This window comes from Dermacentor andersoni, chromosome 5 (assembly GCF_023375885.2).
Source record: "Dermacentor andersoni chromosome 5, qqDerAnde1_hic_scaffold, whole genome shotgun sequence".
Taxonomy (NCBI): Eukaryota; Metazoa; Arthropoda; class Arachnida; order Ixodida; family Ixodidae; genus Dermacentor; species Dermacentor andersoni.
Window position 1 is genome coordinate 67,651,651 of NC_092818.1, and position 22,989 is coordinate 67,674,639.

Consider the following 22,989-nt stretch of genomic DNA (forward strand, 5'->3'; position numbering starts at 1 on the left):
GAGTACTACAGGAGACGACCAAGGGCTGCAGGATGGCTTGATAACACCACGTTCAAGCATGTCTTCAACTTGCTCGGCGATGACACGACGCTCGGTGGATGACACGCGGTACGGACGCTGGCGTAATGGTGCGTGATGTCCCGTGTCAATGTGGTGAGAGACGGTACTTGTACGGCCTAATGATGCTTGGTTGCAGTCAAAAGAGACATGAAAATAATTTAAAAGAGTAATAAGCCGCTCACGTTGCGTCGGCTCGAGGTCATCGGCAATAGAGCGACAAAAAACATCCGGTGGGACTCGGTTAGATGGCACATGGGGCGTCAGTGCTGTTACGTTGGCAGTATCGACGTCGTCGGCCATGGGGAAATGCACAATAGCGTCAGCGTCCACAGACTCGATGGTACCAATAGTCTCGCCACAGTGCAAAGCCAAAGTGTACGAATTTGGGTTAGAAATCAGTATTTCTGCAGCCCCATGGTGAACCGTGAGGAGGGCGAAAGGCAACAATATAGGCTGGCGGCGAATGAAGACGGCAGCGGGTGAAAACATGACCGTCGCTTCGGCAAGCGATGCGCATGAAAGAGGGACAAATACCGCGCTGTGAGGGGGAAGGTCAGTATCTGAAGCTACAAAGATACAGGTAACATCATGAACTTGAAAGTCGTGAGATGGCAAATCGCACAGAACGGAGAACTGAACCTCAGCACGTGCACAGTCAATGACGGCGTGATGGCGCGACAGAAAATCCCAACCGAGAATCACATCGTGGGAGCAACAAGTTAGCACAAAGAAATCAATCGAATACAAAATGTCTCGAATCAGCACCCTGGCAGTGCACATAGCGACTGGCTGAACTTGTTGTGCACTGGCTGTTCTAAGCAATAGTACCGAAGGCATCATGGTCACTTTCCGTAATTGACGGCAAAGTTTCTCACTAATCATGGATACAGCAGCACCTGTATCGACGAGCGCAAGACATTTGATGCCATCAACAGACACTTCAATAACGTTAGCGGGGGAAAAACGAGGACTTGGATGTTCCGACGATGACGCAGTTCGTGCCTCAGGAACTGCGGAAATCAGTTTTCCGCCTCAGTAGTACTGGCACTGGGCCTACGATGCATGGGTGAGAGTGAGCGCCGACGAGGTGAAGGCGAGCGACGAGTATTGTAGAACTGACTGCGGTGCTGGTACGTCATCAGCAGCGTAGACTTCCGGTGGTGGTCGCTGAGGCACACGGAATGGTCGGAAGCCGGAGCTGGGTGGTCGCGCGGTGCCCACGAAGGCCGGCAAGCGCCGGCGGCAGAAGCGCGCTACATGTCCTGGTGTACCACAGGCAAAGCATATTGGGCGGTTGTCAGGAGTGCGCCAAGGATTTGTGCCTTGCTGCTGAGCGCTGAAAAAGGGAGCCACCTGCTGGCGAGGCGAAGGCGGATGAGAGAACACCGGCTGGAGAGGCGCTGAAGGCGGAGGAGAGAATCCCGGCAGACGAGGCGCCCGTGCAGCGGCTTCAGCATACGTCAGAGGCGCGGCCACGGGAGCCGGATCCTTCGCTAACAACATTTGAAATGCGTCCTCATCAATGCCTTTCATAATGTGTTTTATCTTGTCCTGTTCCGCCATTGACGGATTCACGCGCTTGCACAGGTCAATGACATCTTCGATGTAACTTGTGAACGTTTCACCGTGATGTTGCGCGCGCCCCCGTAAGCGTTGTTCTGCGCGAAGCTTGCGGACAGCGGGGCGCCCGAACACTTCTGTGAAACTTGTCTTGAATCTGCTCCACGTTGTGAAATCGTGTTCGTGGTTTCGGAACCAGAGGTTCGCGACGCCGGTTAAGTAAAACAGCACGTTGTGCAACTTGGTGACGTCGTCCCACTTGTTATGCTGGCTCACCCTTTCGTAAGATGACAACCAATCCTCCACGTCATGATCATCGGTGCCGCTAAAGATGGCAGGATCACGCTGGCGCAATGCACCGGAAACGATGACCGTCGGAGGCTGTGGTGCATCTTCCTGGGTGGTTTCGTCAGGCATGGTCGCAGCAGTCGGTAGCGTCCGGCTTCGGAGTTCCAGTTTTCAAGGTTACCCCGCAGCTCCACCAAATGAAATGGGGTTTATTGCAGCTCGTTCGGGGGATCGCAGGTAGCTCTAGTTCACGAGTCCTAGCGCTTCGCATCAACAGCCCGAGCTCGTGTCTCGCGCCGCAGCGGTGGCAGTCCGCACAGTGCCACATGCATATTGCCCACTACAACTACAGTGCCACAGGCATATTACCCACTACACAGCAAACAAAATATAGTGGTGCTCAGCACACCTTCCGAGGAGCGGGCCAGGAAATATGGGGCTATCAATAAGCTACGCCTTGGAGAACAAGAATTTGAAGCAAGTGCTTACAGAGCAGCTCCTGATAATACATCCAAGGGTCTCATCAGAGGAATATCCCAGGAGTAGAGTCCGGAGGACATAGTGACCAGTCTGGTCACGTCACGCAATCCTGGAGTCTTGCACGCCAAGAGAATGGGTAACACAGACAACGTGATCATTTTATTTGAAGGTTTTCACGTCCCCAGATATGTGAGGTATGGAGCGATGCTTATCCAATGCTCCTTGTATAAAAAACACATCGACATATGCTATGGATGCGGAAGAACAGGGCACAGGGCTGACGTGTGCCCCAACCCTGAAGACAAGATTTGCCGGGGGTGTGGGTGCAAGAATCCTCAGCAGGATCACAACTGCGACGCGGAGTGCCAACTGTGCGGCAAAGACCACCTCACGGGAGACAAGAAGTGCCAAGCAAGATACAAGATACCGTACCTGGTCAGGAGACGCCGCTGGGAGCGACGGAGGAGGGAAGAAGAAGAGGCCGAAGAGGAAGAGTACTCCTACCACAACTACAAAGAAACCAGAGGGAGCCACAACAATAATCATAAGACTGTAGCGAGCAAGCAGCCCTCAACCGACAGAGAAGAAACAAGCAGGAAAAACTATGGAAGACACCGCTCTGGTTCCTTCCCGAGACTGCCAGGGGAAGCCGGTCGCGAACGCTCCAGGTCCAGGTCCAGGACCAGATCGTGGACGAGATCAAGGTCGAGGTCCGGTTCGAGAACTAATCGAGGGGGAGACGGGAGCAAAGCACAGGTGAGCTGGGCAAGCGCGGTCTCCGGCACTGCTACTCAATCGCCTAAAGTTAAAGGGTCCGTCCTAGAACAGGAAATGACACAGATTAGAAACATGTTAGAACAGATTACCCGAGAGAATGCAACGCTTGAAGATGAGATCAAGCAGCTTAGGGCAGAAAACGCGAAGCTTCAGCAACAAAAGAATGTCAACGCACCCTCCGCCAGTACGACGTCGACGCGTAGTCGGGCTCCAACGCCCGTTCCCACGCAAGCGAACGGAGAAGCACCACCACACAAAAGGAGGGCGCAAGAAACGGCTGAAGAAAAGAGTGTATTTGCAATCAGCGAGGTTATGGGAACGTTTAAAGGAATGTTCGATGGGTTACAGCAACAAATCACAAACATGTATGTAGACATTAAACAACGATTCGATGGATTAGAGAATAGAGTAGCGGCACTAGAAAGCACACCAAAGGATATTAGGCCGGCAGGCGCAGGACTGGTTAAAAGCAAACCGTATAGCAGGCCGAATGCGGTAGAAAATAGCAAGGCCACCGGGGAAGAACAGATAAATCAACATGGCGCCGCGTAACCAATACGCGATTTGGCAATGGAACTGCCGCGGGTATCGTCGCAAGCGAGGAAACCTGCAGCAGTTCGTAACAAGTAAGGAGGCGCCAGATGTCATTGCCCTGCAGGAAACCGGGGGGATCGCAAAATTATCGGGGTATAAATCGTACAGTGCTTCCGGCGAGAAGGCAACCGTCACGACGCTGATACACAGAAACCTCTCGGCTGTCGAGCACGATACCGGTGTGCGCGGCATAGCCCACGTCCTGATTGAAATAATCCCCTCCCGTAAAGAAGAGGGAAGTCTATTTATTCTGAACATATATAGTCCACCCCGCCACAAGCCCAAATTCGGCCCACTCTTCCGCAAAGTGTTGAGCGTAGCGCAGAAGCAGGCACTAGTCGTGGTCGGCGATTTTAACGCGCCACACGCGGCTTGGGGATACAGGATAGAGAATATTAAGGGCCGAAGCCTATGGGCAGACGCTCAGCACGAAGGACTAACGCTCATAACTGACCCTCAGACACCAACCAGAATAGGAAACAGCGTAACCAACGACACGACACCAGATCTAACATTTACGAAGAATCTAGCAGTTTCTCAATGGACAAACATGCAGGAAAGCTTAGGTAGTGACCACTACATCGTCTTCACAACGGTACAAGCAGGCCCAAGGAAAAAGAGGGGGAGAGAACTCAAGCTAATAGAATGGGACTCTTTCCGCAAAATCCGACAAGATGATGCGGAAGACACTATAACGGACATTGAGAAATGGGCAGAGAAACTGCAAGAAAACATTAAACGAGCTACCAAAACTGTTCCAGAGGAGGCAGGTATAGAGGAGATGGATAGCAGATTATTGCACATGTGGGAAGCGAAAGGTAGCATGTTGAAAAGATGGAAAAAGCAAAAACATAATCGGAAATTAAGGAAGAGAATTGTGGAATTAAACAAGGAAATCGAGATATATGCAAATAGGTTAACCCAACAGAAGTGGGAAGCCACGTGCGACTTCATGGAAAGGCAGATAGGAATGTCCAAGACCTGGAACATTCTCCGATGTCTCTTGGACCCCGGAAGTACAAAAACCATACAAAGACACAATCTACAGAAGGTTATACACAGCTACAACGGTACAGAAGAAGAGCTCTTTCGAGAGCTCCAAAAGATGTACGTTGGTGATGTGGAGAGAGAACTACTTCCGGATTACCTAGGTAACGAGAATCCTGATCTTGATACCCCTATTACGGAGGCAGAAGTCAGATATGAACTCACCAGGCTCAACTCGAAATCTGCACCAGGACCTGATGGGATAAGCAACAAAACACTCAGGAACCTCGACGATGTATCCATCCGAGCTCTCACGGACTACATGAATAACTGCTGGGAGCAAGGCAGCATTCCAAGTCAATGGAAATCAGCCCAAATCATTTTTATACCAAAGCCTGGAAAGAAACCACAACTGACGAACTTAAGGCCGATATCACTGACATCCTGCGTCGGTAAACTCATGGAACATGTGGTTCTCACACGTCTCACGAGATACATGGATGATGAGGACTTTACCCACATACCATGGTTGGATTTCGACCAAAGTTATCGACGCAGGATGTTATGCTCAAACTAAAACATCAGATCATAGATGCGGGTGAGAAAAGTCTAGACACTAAGGCAATACTAGGTCTCGATCTAACTAAGGCCTTTGACACCGTCACGCACAAGGCCATACTACAAAATCTCCAAAAGCTGGATGTAGGACGTAAAACATACGCGTACATCAAAGACTTCTTGACAGATCGTACCGCAAAGATTTCAATTGGAGAATCCAAATCGGACGCGCTCAAGCTAGGTAATAGGGGTACCCCGCAGGGTTCACTCCTATCTTTCTTTCTATTCAACGTGGCAATGATCGGTCTTCCTGCGAGACTTGACAAGATAGAAGGACTCGGACACAGCCTCTACGCGGACGACATCACCCTTTGGGTGGCGGGTGGAAGCGATGGGCATGTGGAAGAGATCCTTCAAACAGCAGTAAACACGGTGGAAGACTACATCAAAGACAAGGGACTGAGATGCTCCTCACAAAAATCAGAACTTCTGCTCTATAGGCCCACATGCCGGGGTCGAAAAAGCATTAGGGAAAGGCCGGGCATTGTGGTCACAGTAGAAGGCACCACGATACCGATAGTGGAGAGCCTGAGAATACTGGGACTCCGCATATCCGAAAACGGCCATAACGGAGAAACCATTAGACTACTTGACAATAGTGTTCAACAAACAATCAGACTAATAAAGCGGATATCCAACAAGCACTTTGGCATGAAAGAGCACAATCTCATCCGATTAATAGAAACATTCGTAATCAGTCGCATTGTATATGTGGTTCCTTACCTCAAGCTCTACGCTGCGGAGAAAACCAAGATAGACTGCATTATTAGAAGGGCGTATAAGCAAGCCTTGGGTCTTCCGGCAAATACGTCAAACGAAAAATTCTTGGCGCTCGGCGTGCACAACACATTAGACGAACTTATTGAGGCCCAGAGAGTAGCGCAGTATGAAAGGCTTACACAGAGTTTGACGGGGAGACACATCTTAGATGACATCGGAATAACCTACGAAGCACAGCACGGAGTGCGGAGAGACATCCCAAGGAAAATAAGGGAACATCTATCAATACCCCCCCTCCCCAGAAACATGCACCCGGAGTTTCACCAAGATCGAAGAAAGGCACGAGCGAGAGCTCTCCACAAAAGATTCCGTAGTGCCAGGGACGTGGTCTATGTGGACGCGGCGGAGTACGCAGATGGACATAGTATGTCCATAGTTGCTACGAGTCTAGAGGGTGACTGCAGAGTTAGTGGGACGGTAAAAACATGGAAGGCAGAGGTGGCGGAGGAAGCTGCCTTAGCACTGGCAATAGCCTCCACGAAAGCTAACATCGTAGTAAGCGACTGCAAGACAGACGTCAAGAACTATGCAAAGGGAAGAATCTCGCCGGAAGCACTGAGAATTTTAAACAACTTTCGTGAAGATCGCGACATCCACATTATTTGGGCACCCGCACACTCCTCCCTTCCCGGGAACGAAATAGCGCACAACCTGGCTCGAGAACTGACAGGCCGAGCAGGTGACACGCAACAAATACTGGGAACGGAGAGAGACCGGATGACCAGCTTTAACGAGATCACCAAACACTATAAATTGGGAAGGGCCCATTTCCCCCCGGCACACTACTCGTTAAATAGACGGCAAGCGACGGCATGGCGCCTCTTACAAACAGATACATATCCGAACCCGGTGGCCTACCACCGCTACTACCCGGACCTTTACACGGATAGATGTAGATTCTGTGAAGAAAGGGCGGACCTACAACATATTGTTTGGGCTTGTCCTCGTACACCCATACAGAATAAAATGATTAAGACCAGAGAGCAGTGGGAGACCGCGTTGCTCAGCTGTGCACCGGAAGACCAACTCAAGGCAATCCAGCAGGCCGAAGATGCCGCCAGGGCCCAAGGGCTCGAGGCCGTCATTTAGGTAGAGGCCTAGGTCTCAAATCTGCTGTGCACAAATAAAGTTTATTCCTCCTCCTCCGTCGTTTTCAGCCCCATTAGTGATTGCTGAAATAACTCCTCGATGATTGTTTACAGCTAGCAAGATTTGCAGTGCATGTTTGCCGCAGGTGAATTTCCCGAGAACATCTCGTAAGCATCTACCGCTAGCCCGCCCCAAGCAATATTACGCACCTGTGCAACAGTGCTAAAAAATGTCGACGTCGTGTAAGAAAGCGTGGAACTCGAAAAATGAAGTATCACTCCATGTATAGCCGAAGGCACTTAGCCCAGAGCGACAATTCTCGTTAAGGAAGTGCGTGGGTTTCCTTATATGCTACCTTGTGTTAAATATGGCGTTATTTTACCAAACCTTTGGCGGTTTATAAAATTTGACGGTCATGGCAACGCGGACGCTGCCATCATTTACTTTGTGCTCGGACTCAGCGGACATAAGATGTACTGATAGAGGCCTTGGTTATACTACTAATTGTACAAAATTTTTACTTTAATTATTCACTGGGCTGTATGTAATGATTACAGCTCTAAAGCTGTGTTTGCCTGGAACTAACGCAATTTCTAGAACTTTGTAAACGACAAGAGCTATTGCGAAGGTCACCATTGAATGTTCCCAATCACCGAGATCCCGGACGTGGCGCACGCTGAGCACCCAGTTTTGTAATGGAGTGGTAGAAACGATGAAATCTATTGATGAATTTTGAAGACACCTTGGGCTTTGGGAAGTTATGTAAATTCTATGAGTCTCAGATGAATAGGATGGTTAGGACTGAAACTGCACCTATATGAAGAAAGGCGAATTAAAATAACGATAAACAAAATGATTTTGCAACATAATCATGACCGCTTCATCGTAATCTTGTGTCCTCCGAGCCCTGCACACACAAATTGAAGGCAGTTTTTACATGAAAATCAGTAGCATTCTTTACAAAGCTGTGAAGAACCGCCCGTGACGCTTATGCGACCCAGGCTGCGTTAGAATCACGCAGTCGGAATCTGAAGGGCAACTAATCTCTGTATAATTGCAAACCTTGGGTGAGTTACAGCTCCCCGGTGGGTGCAAACCACGGTAACCACACCATGCACCAAGCGGTGCATGATGGGTGTCCGGCAACGCCACGGCAACCATGATGGGGGTGGTTGCTAGGTTACCACCTTGCAGCGGGTGCATAGCGCGCCCCCCTGTGCATGGGAGTGGTTCCCGGTGGGTGAGTGAGCGTTGCCATTGCAACCACCTTGCGGATGGTAGCCATGCTTTCCACCCATCAGTGGGTGTACCAGTGGTTGCCATAATTGTACCCCCATCGGGTGAGTGCATACCACGGGAACCACACCATGCACCCACCGGTGCGTGGTGGGTGCATGGCACCACCACGGCAATCGTGATGGGTGTGTTGCCATGGTCATCAGCCTTCGGAAGTGCGTACGCCACCCACCGATGCATGAGGGTGGTTCCCCGTGGGTGCGTGGGGTTTGCCATGGTTCTTCGGTGGGTGGATACGACGGAGACCACCCCCATGCACCAGTGGTTAAATGGCAACCATCATGGGGATGTCTGCCATGGTCGCCAGCCGTTGTTGGGTTACTCCAAGATGGTCACCATAGATACCACCCAACGGTGGATGTATACCATGGGAACACCATGCACCAAAAGGTTGCGCGAACTACGCCAGCGCCGACTACATTAGGGAATCCAGGTACGGGCACCTAACAGCTATCGCTGCAAAAACCAATTATTTCACCGGTCAAATAGTTAATATTTTCGCCTGTCTTGCGATGCACGTAAATTCTCGTATATTGTGCCGCATAAACTGGCTTCACAACTAGAAAATCCAATCTTTTAATCAGTATCGGACTTCCCTAAAACATTTCGCAGTACCACATGCGGCGCCACTCTTTCAGCGGATCAAAGCACCCGCTCGTCGCCAGGTTATTGTGGATGCTGGGCACTAAGTGATCGTATCAGTTAGAACTCTGGAGCTCAGTAGAGGCAGTGACTTCAGAGTAACGTCTTCGGCCTCAAACATTGACAAAGCTTTTCCCCTAGCAGCCTTTAATAACGTGGTCGATTTCAATAAAAAAGGAGAAACAAAAGCGATTTTTCCCGTCTTTGCAACACGTAACGCGTGCAGCTGCTTGGCTTCGCAGCAGCTGTGTAGTAAACACTAATTTTCTGGGCGCTTTGACAGATCAACGAGAAAGGGAGCTTGACCGCACGGCGAGCGCAACCCGGCGGTGCTGGCACGGTGTAGCAGACGACACGGCTAAGGCCACGTCTATATGGGTGCAGTGCGCCTGCGCGTTAGTTACCCAGGCGCCCACGAGCGTCGCAGCGGGGAGCGCCGGCCGCCCGGAGCCGTGTTCAAATTGGAAGTGCACGACCGTGTACACGAACACAGCCCTGTCCATGTGTGTGCTCCATGAGCCTCCGGACGTCGTTGCGCCTTGATTGTGCTACACTTCCCTCTTGCCGGTAGAGAAAACTGACAAATAGATGTTCCTCCTCGTTGTCACCTGGTCTATGACCTGTGTGTTTCTGTACCAAGTCTCATTCTGCAATTTCGATGACTTGCCCAGCTTTCCATGCCGCCCTCAGTGCTTTTTCTGTGGGTCACGCTCTACAAACGTACTAACAGCTGAAAAATTACTGTTAGTGATTGTGTATTATCTCAGTAACCCCCGATGGGAAAACCTCGCGAACAACCTTCATGTGTAGGCATGATACGCTTTTTCCTTCTGGAAAGCATGAGCATTGCAAGTGTCCTACATGCAGATTTTGGCAGTTCGTGTTTATTATACAAAGGAAGTGCCCGGTAGGTACGACTTAGTGCCTTAAGTGACGTAATTTTACTGCTCAGCATTGCATTCGGGGCGAAAGAAAAGTCGTGTTCGCTTATTTTAGCTGGTCTTTAATTGAGGAATAGGCCTTTCTGCGAATGTTGTCTATGTGCTGCTGCAAAAGCCGCCTACCTTCTGTTGCCCCTTGCCACCGTTACTCAAGTTGTGGCCAAGTGCAAAATAATGTGATAATGTGTATTTCAGTTTTTCGTAAAATTTTATTTTTGTTTTCCCATGTCTTTTTCATTTTGTTCAGTAGCAATGAACATGTCGCGCATTTCATATACTTTCGTGCAGGTTTATAAGTAAGCTCTTTTTTCTTTTGGTATGGCTGTCAATCAAGCTAAGTTAGCATTTTATTCTATTTTTTAGGTATTTTGCGTGTCATTGTTTTTGCCATTACCAGTGCGTTTTCCCTTTCTATAGTTGTCATGACTATGTCATACACGTCGTCCAGTTTTGTGCAATATCTTAGTGCATATATCAGAAGCTCGTCTACATTTCGGTCTTGAGGGCGTTATATAAAAATCTTGTTTTTTTTTATATGTGTGTGTACATGAAACGGCCTTCGCGTTTCCCAGCGCTTTTCTTTTTTTTTTTTGTTATCGCACCGTCTGTACACTTTTGTGTTTAGTACTCTTGTACATGTCATGCACCTTTCACTTTTGCTCATTTTTGGAGCGTGTATAACACCACGTTATAAGAAAAATCTGTGTTTTCGTAAACGAAGTCAATAAAGCGAGAGCAAAGATCTGTTGTGTTGAAAGTGAACTTTTTTGATGTCCCGGCACATGCTGGTATAAGTATGGGCAAGACTGCGTGCGTGCCAACGCATAGCACCCGGGCGCACCACGTGCCAGCTCGCAAGCAATGCCAATGCGCGGCTTAGCGTGCGCATTGCTTGGGAGCTGGCGAGTGGTGCGCAGCACGCGTGCGCGCGCGCGCGCGATAGAAAAAAAAAATAACAACACGCCGCGTACAGTTAAAAAAAAAAAGTAAGCGGCGCGCGCGGCATGGGAGTGTGTTGCAGGAGTGTGTTGCCTGCGCCGGCAGGACGCGTAAAAGGTAACACCGATGAGCTCAAGAACTTGACATTTCTGTCTTCTTAGCGACCCAAAACAGGCTTTGCACCCACGAATCTGTCTTGAGTGCGACTAGAAATCATTCTGCGAGCGTGTAACATGGTCTCGCTGAGGGCCTGTGTTGTAGCCACCTCTGTGTACTTGGCGTACCATCGCGTCCACTGAGGCTAAGTTGTTTTGGAAACGCGCCGTCAGTCGTGTATTTGTGCTCTTAAAGCTCAGGAAATAATGCCCGGGAAGGGAGGGATGCTTGAAAATCGCATGTTTTCTTCAAATTTTATGGCATTGTTTGGGAGGAGAGTATTTGCTACGAAATGTATGTAAAAGTTAATTTATCGGTAATGCCGCTCATTCACCACTTACGCGCGTTTCAGCTCTGCACGCAATATTCCTGTTAGGTCAATGCACCAAAACGATACATGCTTGTAATATACTTTTTTTCAGCTAACGACATCCGGTGGAGGTTCGTACGGCAACGATTGCTGCTTACCTGGTGCCACAACTTTGGATGCATGCACAAGAAGCCCGGAACGAGCATTTATATAGAGCAAAATAAACATTTCATCATTTCAGAACACGTCTTGTATACACTTTATGAAATTGCACGCGACAGATTCGGTGGAGACTTGTAAAGATCGTTCGCAATCATTTTTACTAAATAAAACGATTCCGCGCCAAGGCCGCCCGTGGTTCAGCAGTAGAAGCGAAAAAAAATTGCCGCGTCGATCCGCAGAGCCAGCGTGGCGTGTACCAACTGGCGTTCAAAACACGCGCGCTCAAAACCGAAAGCGGAAGGTGTTAATACCATCCACTTGGTGCGCTACAGTCAATTCGGCCGCTGGGCTCTATGCGAGTTTCCGCTCTTGTTGAAATTTCTTTCTCTATGACGTTCCCCTTAAGCGCGGGGTAAATCTTGAAGCCGAGCCTCGACGGCTGCAATTGCAAAGCGACAGAAATCACGTTACGCGTGCAATTGAAATGTCGTCTTCCACCAGCAAGGTTACGCTGAATACTAGTAGTCGGCGTTGGCGATGTTGGCTTCAACACAACTATGCATAGCAACCAAACGTGTGCGTGAACCCTCGAACTAACATGCGTCCAGCGTCAGGCGAAAGCTGCGTCGTGATATGACACTATCACGGCGCCGACGGACAGCAGACCAAGTCGCAATACAAAGCGCGAATTCCTGAGAAGAATATCTAAAAAAAAAAACTCTAAAGCGTGGCTCTCGGCTTTACGCGAACATTTTATTTCTTTTTCGCGTCTTTTTTCGCCTGGCGTGGTGCACCGCGGAAACACAAACGGGTGTGTGTTTTGCAGCTGGTTACTTATCTGCTGCGCAGCACTAGAGCAATAGATTCCATGAGGCGCACACAGATGGCATATAAAGGGAGAGAGAGGATAAGGTAAATGAAAGGCAGGGAGTTTAACCAGGGCTATGCCCGGTTGGCTACCCGGTACTGGGGGAAGGGTAAAGGAAAGGGAAAGATTAGGAGGAGAAGAGAAAGTCCGTTGGCGTATTTCCAATTGCTAGTAGGTACAGCGGGGCGTGGCACTTCCGGAGACGACGTACGTTTCCGCGCATGCGCGAGTAAGATGCGGGTGCGAGAGAGGAAATGGCGGACTTTTGCTCCTTGAATGTACGACTCCGCCCAGGCACTACGCACGAGTTTCTTAGCGCGTGTTGTATGCGCTTGTCCCTAGGCGTGCCAGCAGAAGTCGCGGGGCGCGGTAGTGCTGAACTTAGCATCGCAAGTTGGCGACTCGACACAATTATATTTATTCAGTCGTGTTGTTTTACTAATTAAAGCAACGTGTCATTATTTCGCATTATTGGCGGAGCCTCCGGGACACCAAAGCGGCAACGGGAACATCTAAGCTAGAATCCGGACTGGTCCGTGGGTTGGGGCTCGCAGAAGCCTGCGCGTGCAAGGGTTGTATAAGATCAGCTGTCCGCTCTCACGGACAGCCAATTTTTTATGCGAATACCCCCTGGCACGCTTCGGCCTCCGCGGCCCCAACCCACGGGCCGCCCTGCTTACAGCCTTGATATCCCCGCTACCACTTGGGTGCCCCGGAGATCCTGCGCCCCCTGCTTTAATATAACCTCAGGTGCTCTCCTGAGGCCTCCATTTGCCGGTTACATGTGCCCTCCTGAAGCAATGCTTGTAAATAATGCAGTCTATCGTAGCGACTCAAAAGCAACCCACGACTTATACAACACCAGTCAGAACCTTGCCCCTTCAGACACAGCGATCACGTGCCCACTGCCTCACCGCGCGGGCAGCCAGCGGCGGAAAGTAAGCTGGACCGCACTCCACAATGCCGGCATGGCTAGGGGATAAACTCATACAACACGCGTTAAGAAGCCTCCTCCGTAGTGCCTAGGCAGACCCACATATTCAACGAGCAAAGGCCCCAGATTTTCTCTCTCGCACCCGCTCTTACTCGCGCCTGCGCAGAAACGTCGAGCGCCGTGAAAAGCGCCACGCCACGGTGTACCTACTAGCAAGTGTAAAAACGCAGTCCGTTGTGGACATCGCCGACGCAGTAACAGTTCTTAGACTAGGACGGAAATTCGGGCTATAGCGTGCCTTCCATAATAGACAAATCCCAGTGCATTGGGGCGTGTGACCACAGCGCCATCACAGCGAACGGCAGCACATCTCCGCGCTGCACGTCTCGTTTCCGTGGTCGTCTGCTTGCCTAATGCGCCGGGATTTACCCAATCTGAAAGCGTAATTACGAGCTCACCCAGTACACTTCAATCGTTCCCGAAGTAGGTGTAGTAGAAATAAATGCCCACGCACCTCCTCAGGACGCGTGGAGGCTGGGAAGAAGCAGGCGCGCCATTCTGGAACCACGTAGGCGTCGCTCGTTCTCGCCAGGACTGGCTTGCTCTTGCGGTCCTCTGTCCGCTTGCTGCAATGTCGGTTGCCCATCCTGGCTTTGAGGACGCCGATGTGAGGACACCAGCTGTCACACTGTTTACCTGGAAGCACAATGATTTATTTAGTTCAGTTACAAGCTCCTGTATTTTACCAGAGGTTTTGACTATAGGACTGTGATACTGCACTAACGAAGACGTTGCACCAGATGCGGCAATGTCGGAACTGGGTCGTCTTCGCTGGCCTCCGTCGGCGTGCTGCTCTGTCGGTTGCCCATCCTGGCTTCAGGACGCCAGCTGTCACACGGTTTACCTGGAAGCAGAATGATTTATTTAGTTCAACTACAAGCCCCTGTATTTTACCAGAAGTTTTGACTACAGGACTGTGATACTGCACTAACAAGGATGTTGCAGCAAACGCGGCAGATACCTGGGAGAAAGGAATGCAAGAAGCTAAAGAAAAAATCATAACGCGAGCTTGTGAGTAAGCATCGTCAGGCTAATATCGAAGTCAAGCTCGTGGAAAGGGAGCGCAAGAAAAAAACATTGTGCCGGAATTTTCAGTCGAGTGCCATCCTTCCTCGCCCCCTACCCGCAACGGACATTTCAAAATGAATAGCGATCACGAAAATGAAGTCGTGGATACTACATCCCATGAGACTGAAGCAGTGGACGCTACAATATCGCCGTGTATATGTGCATGAAGAAGAAAAGAACAGGTCTAGAGCAAATGGTTTTCGCTTTATGTTATTTTACTAAATTTTAGCTAGTTATTTGTAACATAGGCATAAGGACGCGGACATAGAAGGCAACAAGCAGTGCCATCTCCTCCACGTGCACGCACTCTACATTGCTGTACTAGCGTCTGCGCTACACCAAATGAAAAGAAGGCCTTCCGAGAATCCCACATCGCCACTCTCACAGTTTTGAACATTGCCTCGTAGCGTCATGCTCTTGTCTTACCAAAACTTTATTTCGGTGCAGGGATGAAACTTAGTGCTCAAATTTTCTCCGTACCAGATCATAAGTCCCACGATGTGAAAATGCGTTTACACAAGTAGTTCCCAGCGCGTAGTTTCAATAACTGGTGGGCCATAATAAGTACAGAATGGACGCCAAGGTAAGGAAAGCTCAGTTCGACGGCAACAGAAAATTAGGTGTGGTGATGAAAGTAAGGAAATTTGCAGCGGCAACTTGGAATCAGCTAGCGCAAGGCACAGATAATTGGTAATCGCTGGCAGAGGCATTCATGCTGCAGTGAACACGAGAATAGGCTGATGATAATGACGAGTTTCACTTCCAAACATAGCCGGAGAGTTTTCATTTTTCCGGAGGGGGTTGGGGCCCGACCAGCACTCCGAACCCCATGTGTGTGTGTGCGTGTGTGTGTATATATATATATATATATATATATATATATATATATATATATATATATATATCGCTTGAAGAAACTTTGTGTTGAGCGCTGAAGTCCTCTTGGTGGTTTAGTCTTCCTTCGTCTAATTGTCGCATACTTCGCTATCACTAATACTGCTTCGTCTTTCCGGTGAAATTGCAGCCACTCTCTATCTATCTATCTATCTATCTATCTATCTATCTATCTATCTATCTATCTATCTATCTATCTATCTATCTATCTATCTATCTATCTATCTATCTATCTATCGCTCTCTCTCGCTCTTTTCTTTTTCTGTGAGTCCGAACTGCTGCGCATTAATGCTGTTGATTCTGATTTCGATTGAATCCGGCTTGGCCTCGTTTCGGCTACTAAGTGAATTATACAGGGTGTCCTAACTATAATTCACCAAGACATTAAAAAAAAATGCCAGTTGCGTTACTCGAAGGAAACCTAGTGCATATTGTTTCCAGTACAGTGAAGCAGCCGCCAGTAATTCTTTCGTTATTGACATTTATTTCGGTAATTGCAATTAATTATCTAACCCCGTGATCTTGCCAAAGCTTTCCAAAAACTGGACAATCGGCCGCTTTCTGTGCAGGTGCTGCTAGAACACCGCCCCCATCGCCCGTCGGCCCATAAAGCGGTGAAGGCGCTTTTGTGTTTCTTAAGGACTACGGGTTTGTGCGACCATCTGTGACTATTAACGCGATTTTTGTAAGACCACACACGTCAGCGAACTCGCCGCAATTTTCTTCTTTCCTTCCCTCCTCTCTCTCCCTGTGATCTTTGTTTTCCCCTTTCCCATTCTCCCGGTGTAGGGTAGCCAACCGGACGTTATTCTGGGTAACCTCCCTGCCTTCTACTTTTCTCTTTCCTCCTCCTCCTCCTTCAAAGTGTCAATGAGGCATTTTTAGGCGCCCAAAATGCCATCTAACTGCGGTGCTTTCAGCTACATATTAAAATTGCGTACAATATTTTTCTGGATGGCTAAGAAACCTCACGAAGTATAAAAAATACCACGTGAGTGCGCTCACACCCGCATCATAAATCAGCGCCCTCAAATAAGCTGAATGAAAGCAACTGCATTGCCTGTCTCAAATCCGAAGAGAACGCGCATCACCTTGACAATGGCACGGAAGAAGCACCAACACCAGGTTTGGCGGCTTCGCAGCTAGTCTTCTTATTTCTACGTCACAGTTATTATTCGTCTCTCAAGTGCCGACTGATCACGTTTATAACAAAAGCCCCTTGATAACGCGGCTGAAGCGCCGCTCTGACCACGCACGAAATGCGAAAAGCAATGTAATAGGCTTTTCAAAATCCCGGTTTTGCTCGCACCGCATCGGAATAGTCAAATTAAAGTGACCACTTTATTTTTCATGAAAGTGTATATGTGCTGCAAAAGCAGGTTCGCGTCGAAAAATAAAAGCGAAATAAACAAACTGGAAAGAAACCAACGTATGGAGAATAGGCAAAACCGATACGTTCAAGAAAGTAAATATACCACTTCTAGATGAGCCAAATTGGCAATCAAGGTGTCTGCACACACACAAAATAAGAAATCAAATTTCAGTGTGTTCTTATCGTGTATGAATTCGCAAGTTCCGTTGAACACCAGCTGCTGCCTAGAGGACATGTTCGAATAGGTCTCCTTTTGCAGCTACGTAATACTGCGTACGTTTTATCACATCTTTAGTGGCTTTCTTGATGACCGACGCCGTAATTCTACGGCCGACATCGGTTATGCTTGTCTTGAGCTAATCTGACATCCGTCTCGGTCATGTAAGCACGATCTTTCACAAAATCCCAAAGAAAGCAATCGAGTGGAGAAAGGTCAGCTGACCTAGCCGGCTAATGTACAGGCCCGTGCTTTCCAATCTACTGCGCATGAAAAGTTGCATCCGGATAGTTTCGCGCTCGGCTGCTGTGTGCGGGTGCCCTAACTTGCTGATACGACAGAAGTGAAATACGTGACAGCGGGACATCGCTGCCAAACTCATCCACTACTCCTTCAAGGATTTCGCTCTCGTAACGCTGTCCAGTTAGTGTGTTATCGAAGATGATGGGACCGATTATAGCACCGTCGTAAATTCCGAACCACACATTGAGCGACCACTAGTACTGCATGGTGCCGATTGCGTTTTATCCAGTGTGGATTAGAGTTTCTCCAATAGTGCGCATTATGTAAATTTACCTAGGCGTTTCTGCGAAAACTGGCTTCATCTTTGCACATGATGTCGCTCAAAAAGTCCGGCGACTCATCGGCTTTTGTGAGAGCCCAATTCGAGAAATCCAGACCATTCTACAGGTCTCTACAGGCCCCTATCTTCCGAGCATTGCTTAAGGAGGTACGCGTGAAAGGCCATTATTTAGAATCCATCAAGCTGGTGACTTGAAAATTGGTAACTCGGCGGCCACGTCCCGCACGCTAGCATGAGGGTTTGAGGCCAGAAATGCTAGAACATCCTTGCGTATAGGCTAGGACTTAAAGATGGAGCCATCCGCCGCTGTTTCTTGAAGCTGCCTGTTTGTCTCAGGTTTTCATAATTTATGATGACAGTCGATGCGTTCGGTCTACCGCCACACTTCCATGACTGATATACGTTTGCGGCCTTCCTGTTGTCATTTGCAGCTCCCATGGCACGGATCATTTTTACCTTCTGCTCACTAGAGAAAGACATGGCGACTGCGAAGAAACAAAACGCGCCTTTAAACATTTCCACTGGCGTTTTCAATTCGCTTTTGTGGTGATAAGTTTTCTGACAAAAAAAAAATATCCGTGCACTTTATCTACACTAAGACAACAGCTATAACAGCTTGTTTCTAACTAATACCACACGCGCCGTGTTACCTTGGCGGGGGCGCGGCAGATAAGGCACTAGCTCCATCACGATGTTTTTTCTTTACCTCCTTTATTTCGTTCTGGATAACTCGGAGGGAGCCTGCTCGAGGGCGCTGCTTTATGATCCGGGTGAGAGCGTAGTAACGTGGGATTCTCCATATTTCGCGGGGTTTACTGATCAGTGGGGAAAAATTATTCCGCAATTAGTACATCGCTGAAAATACCGCAGTTAGAAGCCCCTTGGCTGTGCCTTCAGATGCCTCATTGACACTTTGATAATTAGGATAGTACGCCTCCAGTTAGATAATTAATTACAATTACCTAATGAATTGTCAGTAACGAAAAAGTTACTGGAAGCTACTCCACTGTACCGTAAACAATATACACTAGGTTTCCTTCGAGTAACGCATTGCTCTTGTTTAAAATCATGGTACAGGATAGTTAATTGGGACACCCTGCATATTTTTATGACCTTTCCGTGCCGTTGACGATGTTTCCATCCCTAATGAATGTTGTAAATTATTAGAAAGATTTTTTTTCATGAGTCGTTAGCATTGCTTACTGGAAAGAGAAGCAATGCCGAGACACAGAACATTCACGAGCATTTCACATGCCATTGATAAAGACTGCCGAAGGGGTCACTGAAGTCTATAGTTCTTTTTTTTTTTTTGTGTGTGTGTGTGGTCACAAAAGCACGTAAAGCAATTTGAAGCGTGGTTAACATACAGCAACATATTCATTCTCTAGACATAGGCTATGCATATCTTTAGAAAAAATTTTTAATTAGCTACCTCCATCTCCTCCAAAAATATAATAAACTTTGCCTTGTGTGTATATTTAAATATGTTGTACATTGTGTATTGCGTATACAGTGGAAATTTGAAACGATGTTGAAGTGAGAAAGTGAGTGAGTTGAGTGAGGAGGGGCTCAGCCCCCCCCCCCCCCCCCCCCCGGAAAACTCCGGAAGATGCTCAGGCCCCGGAGCCCCCCCCCGTAGTCGGCGCCTATGCTTCCAAATATACTTAAAACTATTTAATTATGCAAACTGGCCCAGCCGCCACGCTTAATGGCCAATTATCAGACACATCGCACTCTTAACTTGGTGGCTTGCGCAATGTCGTATTGGAGCACTTGATTCCGCTTCTAGGTGTAATAGAACAGTGCGACATCGCCGTTCGTGAATTCAAACGATAAAGAATTTGAAAACGGTTATGCAGAAAGAACGCTTACGGAAAAGCCTGTACATAGAGTCCTAAGCTGTCCTAGAGCTAGAGTCCGGCCTGCCGCAGTCTAGCTGCCTATGCTCGTGTACTTACTAGTTTAGGGTTCCGCTAAACATTCGCATTAAAGGTGTGGAATGCTGTATCTCAGTAATTAAGCACTACATCGAAAACCTGTTCGCAACAGCACACGGAAGGAACTTTCAACGATCTACGTTGCAGGTATTGTAAACATATGCCTCGGTTCATTCCTTAATTCCGTCATTCATTGGTTCGTTTGAACTCGGATGTCCACAAAAATGTTAGATTAAAAAGCAGCGTAACCTTGTGCAGGCATATCAACGCGAATTATGGGCAATTAAGCGCCTTTTGTCTTCAATTATAGACCGTCGATTTGGCGAAACGTGCATAGGTTCGCGTGGTGCCCGAATTTTCGCTAATGCGGCAATTCCTTCCTAAAGAATGCAGGAACAGTGTGTGATTGTACTCGCGACGATCGCTAAGAGGAAATCACTGGCAATCCGCTCCTATCAAAACTAATTTATGTCCATCCTTATCAGAGCCTATACGCGTGCTCGTTTGCGCTAGGTGCTACTGCGAAAAGAAAACAAGGAGTGATGATTCTTGAGACACGAAGCAGCTATATGCAAAGCTGGCAGAAAAAGCGTCAGACAAAACAGCCTATCAGAGGAAACGTGTCTAGAAGTTACACAAGCGATACAACTACAACTTTTGTAGTTGACGTGGCTAGCATACCATACGGTAAGGTGTTCAACCTCGTAAGAGGGAGGGGAATACACGCTCCTCCGTAACACACACCCGATTGTTGTCAACAAGCTCCGAGAAACATAAAGTGGGCTAGTGGCCGTGGTACAGTTCTGCGCTTCTTAGCATAATCTAAAATCTACTAGAACTAAGCTGAAGCAACGGGACTAAAATAAAGACGCGCTGAGAAACAAATACCGCAGAACAAGCGCTGGGTGCCAACTTGATTTCTTATTTGCAGAACGCCAACGTATCTATATATCATGCCCAGAAAAAAAAAAAAGAGAACGTTGGTAGTCGCTGCTTTTTTAGTGGTATTTGTTTCTCTGCGTGTCGTTGTTTCATAGTCGCCCTGTTTCCGCTTAGTTCTAACGATGACCCAACTATAAGCCTTCACCAAGATGTCACTCACGAAAGATGTAGTGCTTCCTGTATGACACGCGCACGACTGAAATAATAATCACGGTAGTAACAGAAACAGACGTTCGGAGGACGCACGGCGCATTCTGCACTCACGTTTGCTTCGTCGTCACCTCGGTGAGGGGCCGTCACTACCGGCACCGGAAAAGCACTGAAAGAGCGCGGTGGTGGTGGTGGGTTGGCGGCCGGGGAGAATCCACGTCTGTCGGGGGAGGCGCGCCATCGGTGCCGTGCTCCCCTGGCGCGTCTGCCGTATACCCGTGCTGAACGGTCAGCTCCCGTCTGCCCCTCTTCGACCCGCCACATAGAATAGCAGTTTCGGGAGAGCGACGAGAGTCGCACAATGGATCCCCGCGGCCTCCCCGCTGTAACGTCCCCCCTCGTCGAGCAAAGCACAGCGGGTGACGAGTCACAAGGCCGGTTGCTAAGTGTGTGTTAGGGACGAGCCCATCTCTGACTGCGCTGCCGCTGAAGTTGGACAGCTGGGAGCAGTCCGCACCACGGCAAGGATATCCGCGCGTTCAGGCACTGCAACGGTCCTCGAGGCAATGGAAAAAAAGGTGAAATGAGAGCGCCCGAATTTTTTGGAGAGCCCAGATGCGCACGTTCTAGAAGAACGCAAAAGCGAGAGAACTGGTTTCAGTAAAAGAGAGGAGGCGAAGGACAGCCCAGTTACCTCCCATAGTTGAAGCTGTTGGCACCCGAACGAGGGCCAGAGAAGAGGGTGTAGGAGTAAAGGGTAACCATAATCAGGGAGATGGGAAAAAGGTAGCAGAGAAGACCGAGTAAAAGCTTGCCTCAATGCCCCACTACATGTAGGCGCCTCCTTACGCGTCCGAGTCAGCTTAGGCGTCTCGGTATACCAGTATTCCAGGCCTGGCACGAAAAAACTTCTTAAAACCGAAGCAGCTCCTTCAAGCAGTTCCCTCCTCTCTCTAAGTCGGTACCTGCCAGCCATACGCATCTCACCGGAGGATGTTCGCGTGTTTGGCACAACACGCTGTTCCAAAAAAGGACGACAAAATATAAAGAAAGAAAGTATGGCAGAACCCATCTCACAATGAGAGTCGACGCTATTGCGATTAGCATTCGAGCAATGTAGCGACACCAAATATACCTGAAGTTACGTTTATTCAAATTGTATAGTGGTCGTTCTGAGACTTCCGTTGCTTCGGCTATATGCGGCATACACTCTCTCCGGTGTCGGTCCATTTTGATACGGCATTGACATGCCAAGGTCATCTATCAGCATGAGGTCATGACGACTGCATGACGACGACACTGTGACGTCAGTGGACTGACGAACAAGGAATAAAGTGGACGGAACGACACAGGGGTTATGACGAAGACACCATGACGACAATGGACGGCGATTCTTATATGATTGCGACAGCCAAACGGCGTGATGTGATGACGTGATGACAATGAGGGTATGACGACGATGACCTGACGACGGCGGTATCACGACAACCGCTAGGTGAAGCTAGAACGAGATGATGGCACCAGCAGGACGGGATGACAACGATGGTATGAAAACGCATGCATAACAGCGACTGTATGACGATGGCGCGAGGAAGGTGATGGCATGATAATGACGGCATATTTGCGGTCCAACGGCGACAGTATGATTACAAATTAACACTTAAATATAGGGCTTTACGAGGCACGCCGTAGTGGAGGACTCCAGAAATTTCGAACCCCTAAGGTTCTTTAACGTGCACCCAAATCTAAGTACACGGTTGTTTTCGCATTTCGCCCCCATCGAAATACGGCCGCCACGGCCGGGATTCGATCCCGCGACCTCGTGCTCAGCAGCCCAATACCATAGGCACTGAACAACCATGGCGGGTGGTATGATTACAACAGCGTAAAGACGGCGGAACGACGTCGATGACGCGAAGAAGGCCATATGACGGCGACATGATGACCATGGATTTATGAAGTTTATGAAGTGATGACAATGGCAAAATGACAACAGTCGGATGACGAAGTTAGAGTAAGACGGCGGTATGACCGATAGAAACACTACAACGGCATTACGGCGACGGTATGACAACGAATGCGTGACGACGATGATGATGGCACGACAAAGGTGGGATAACAATGGTATCATGACGACCGAATGACTACGATGGTATCAAGACGACTGTATCACGAAGACTGTATGACTGCGATAGTATCACCCAACTCGGATGACGAAGCTGGAGCGACGAAGATAGAACAATCACAAGCGCAGCACGACGACAGTATGACAACGACTGCGTGAC

The 22,989-nt window shown here is 48.7% G+C and overlaps 1 protein-coding gene across 1 annotated transcript in view; it reads right to left on the bottom strand.

Moving 5' to 3' along the window:
• The window catches only part of LOC129384990 (uncharacterized), a 49,104-nt gene extending 28,091 nt beyond the window's left edge, over positions 1-21,013 (bottom strand). Inside the window, exons 1-3 of the mRNA XM_055070779.2 lie at positions 20,819-21,013; positions 14,266-14,385; positions 13,996-14,177 (exon numbers count right to left, since the gene is read on the bottom strand). Coding sequence (XP_054926754.2) covers positions 13,996-14,177; positions 14,266-14,350 — 267 coding nt within the window. The 5' untranslated portion in view covers positions 14,351-14,385; positions 20,819-21,013. The remainder of the gene's footprint in view (positions 1-13,995; positions 14,178-14,265; positions 14,386-20,818) is intronic.
• Positions 21,014-22,989: the final 1,976 nt, after the last annotated feature.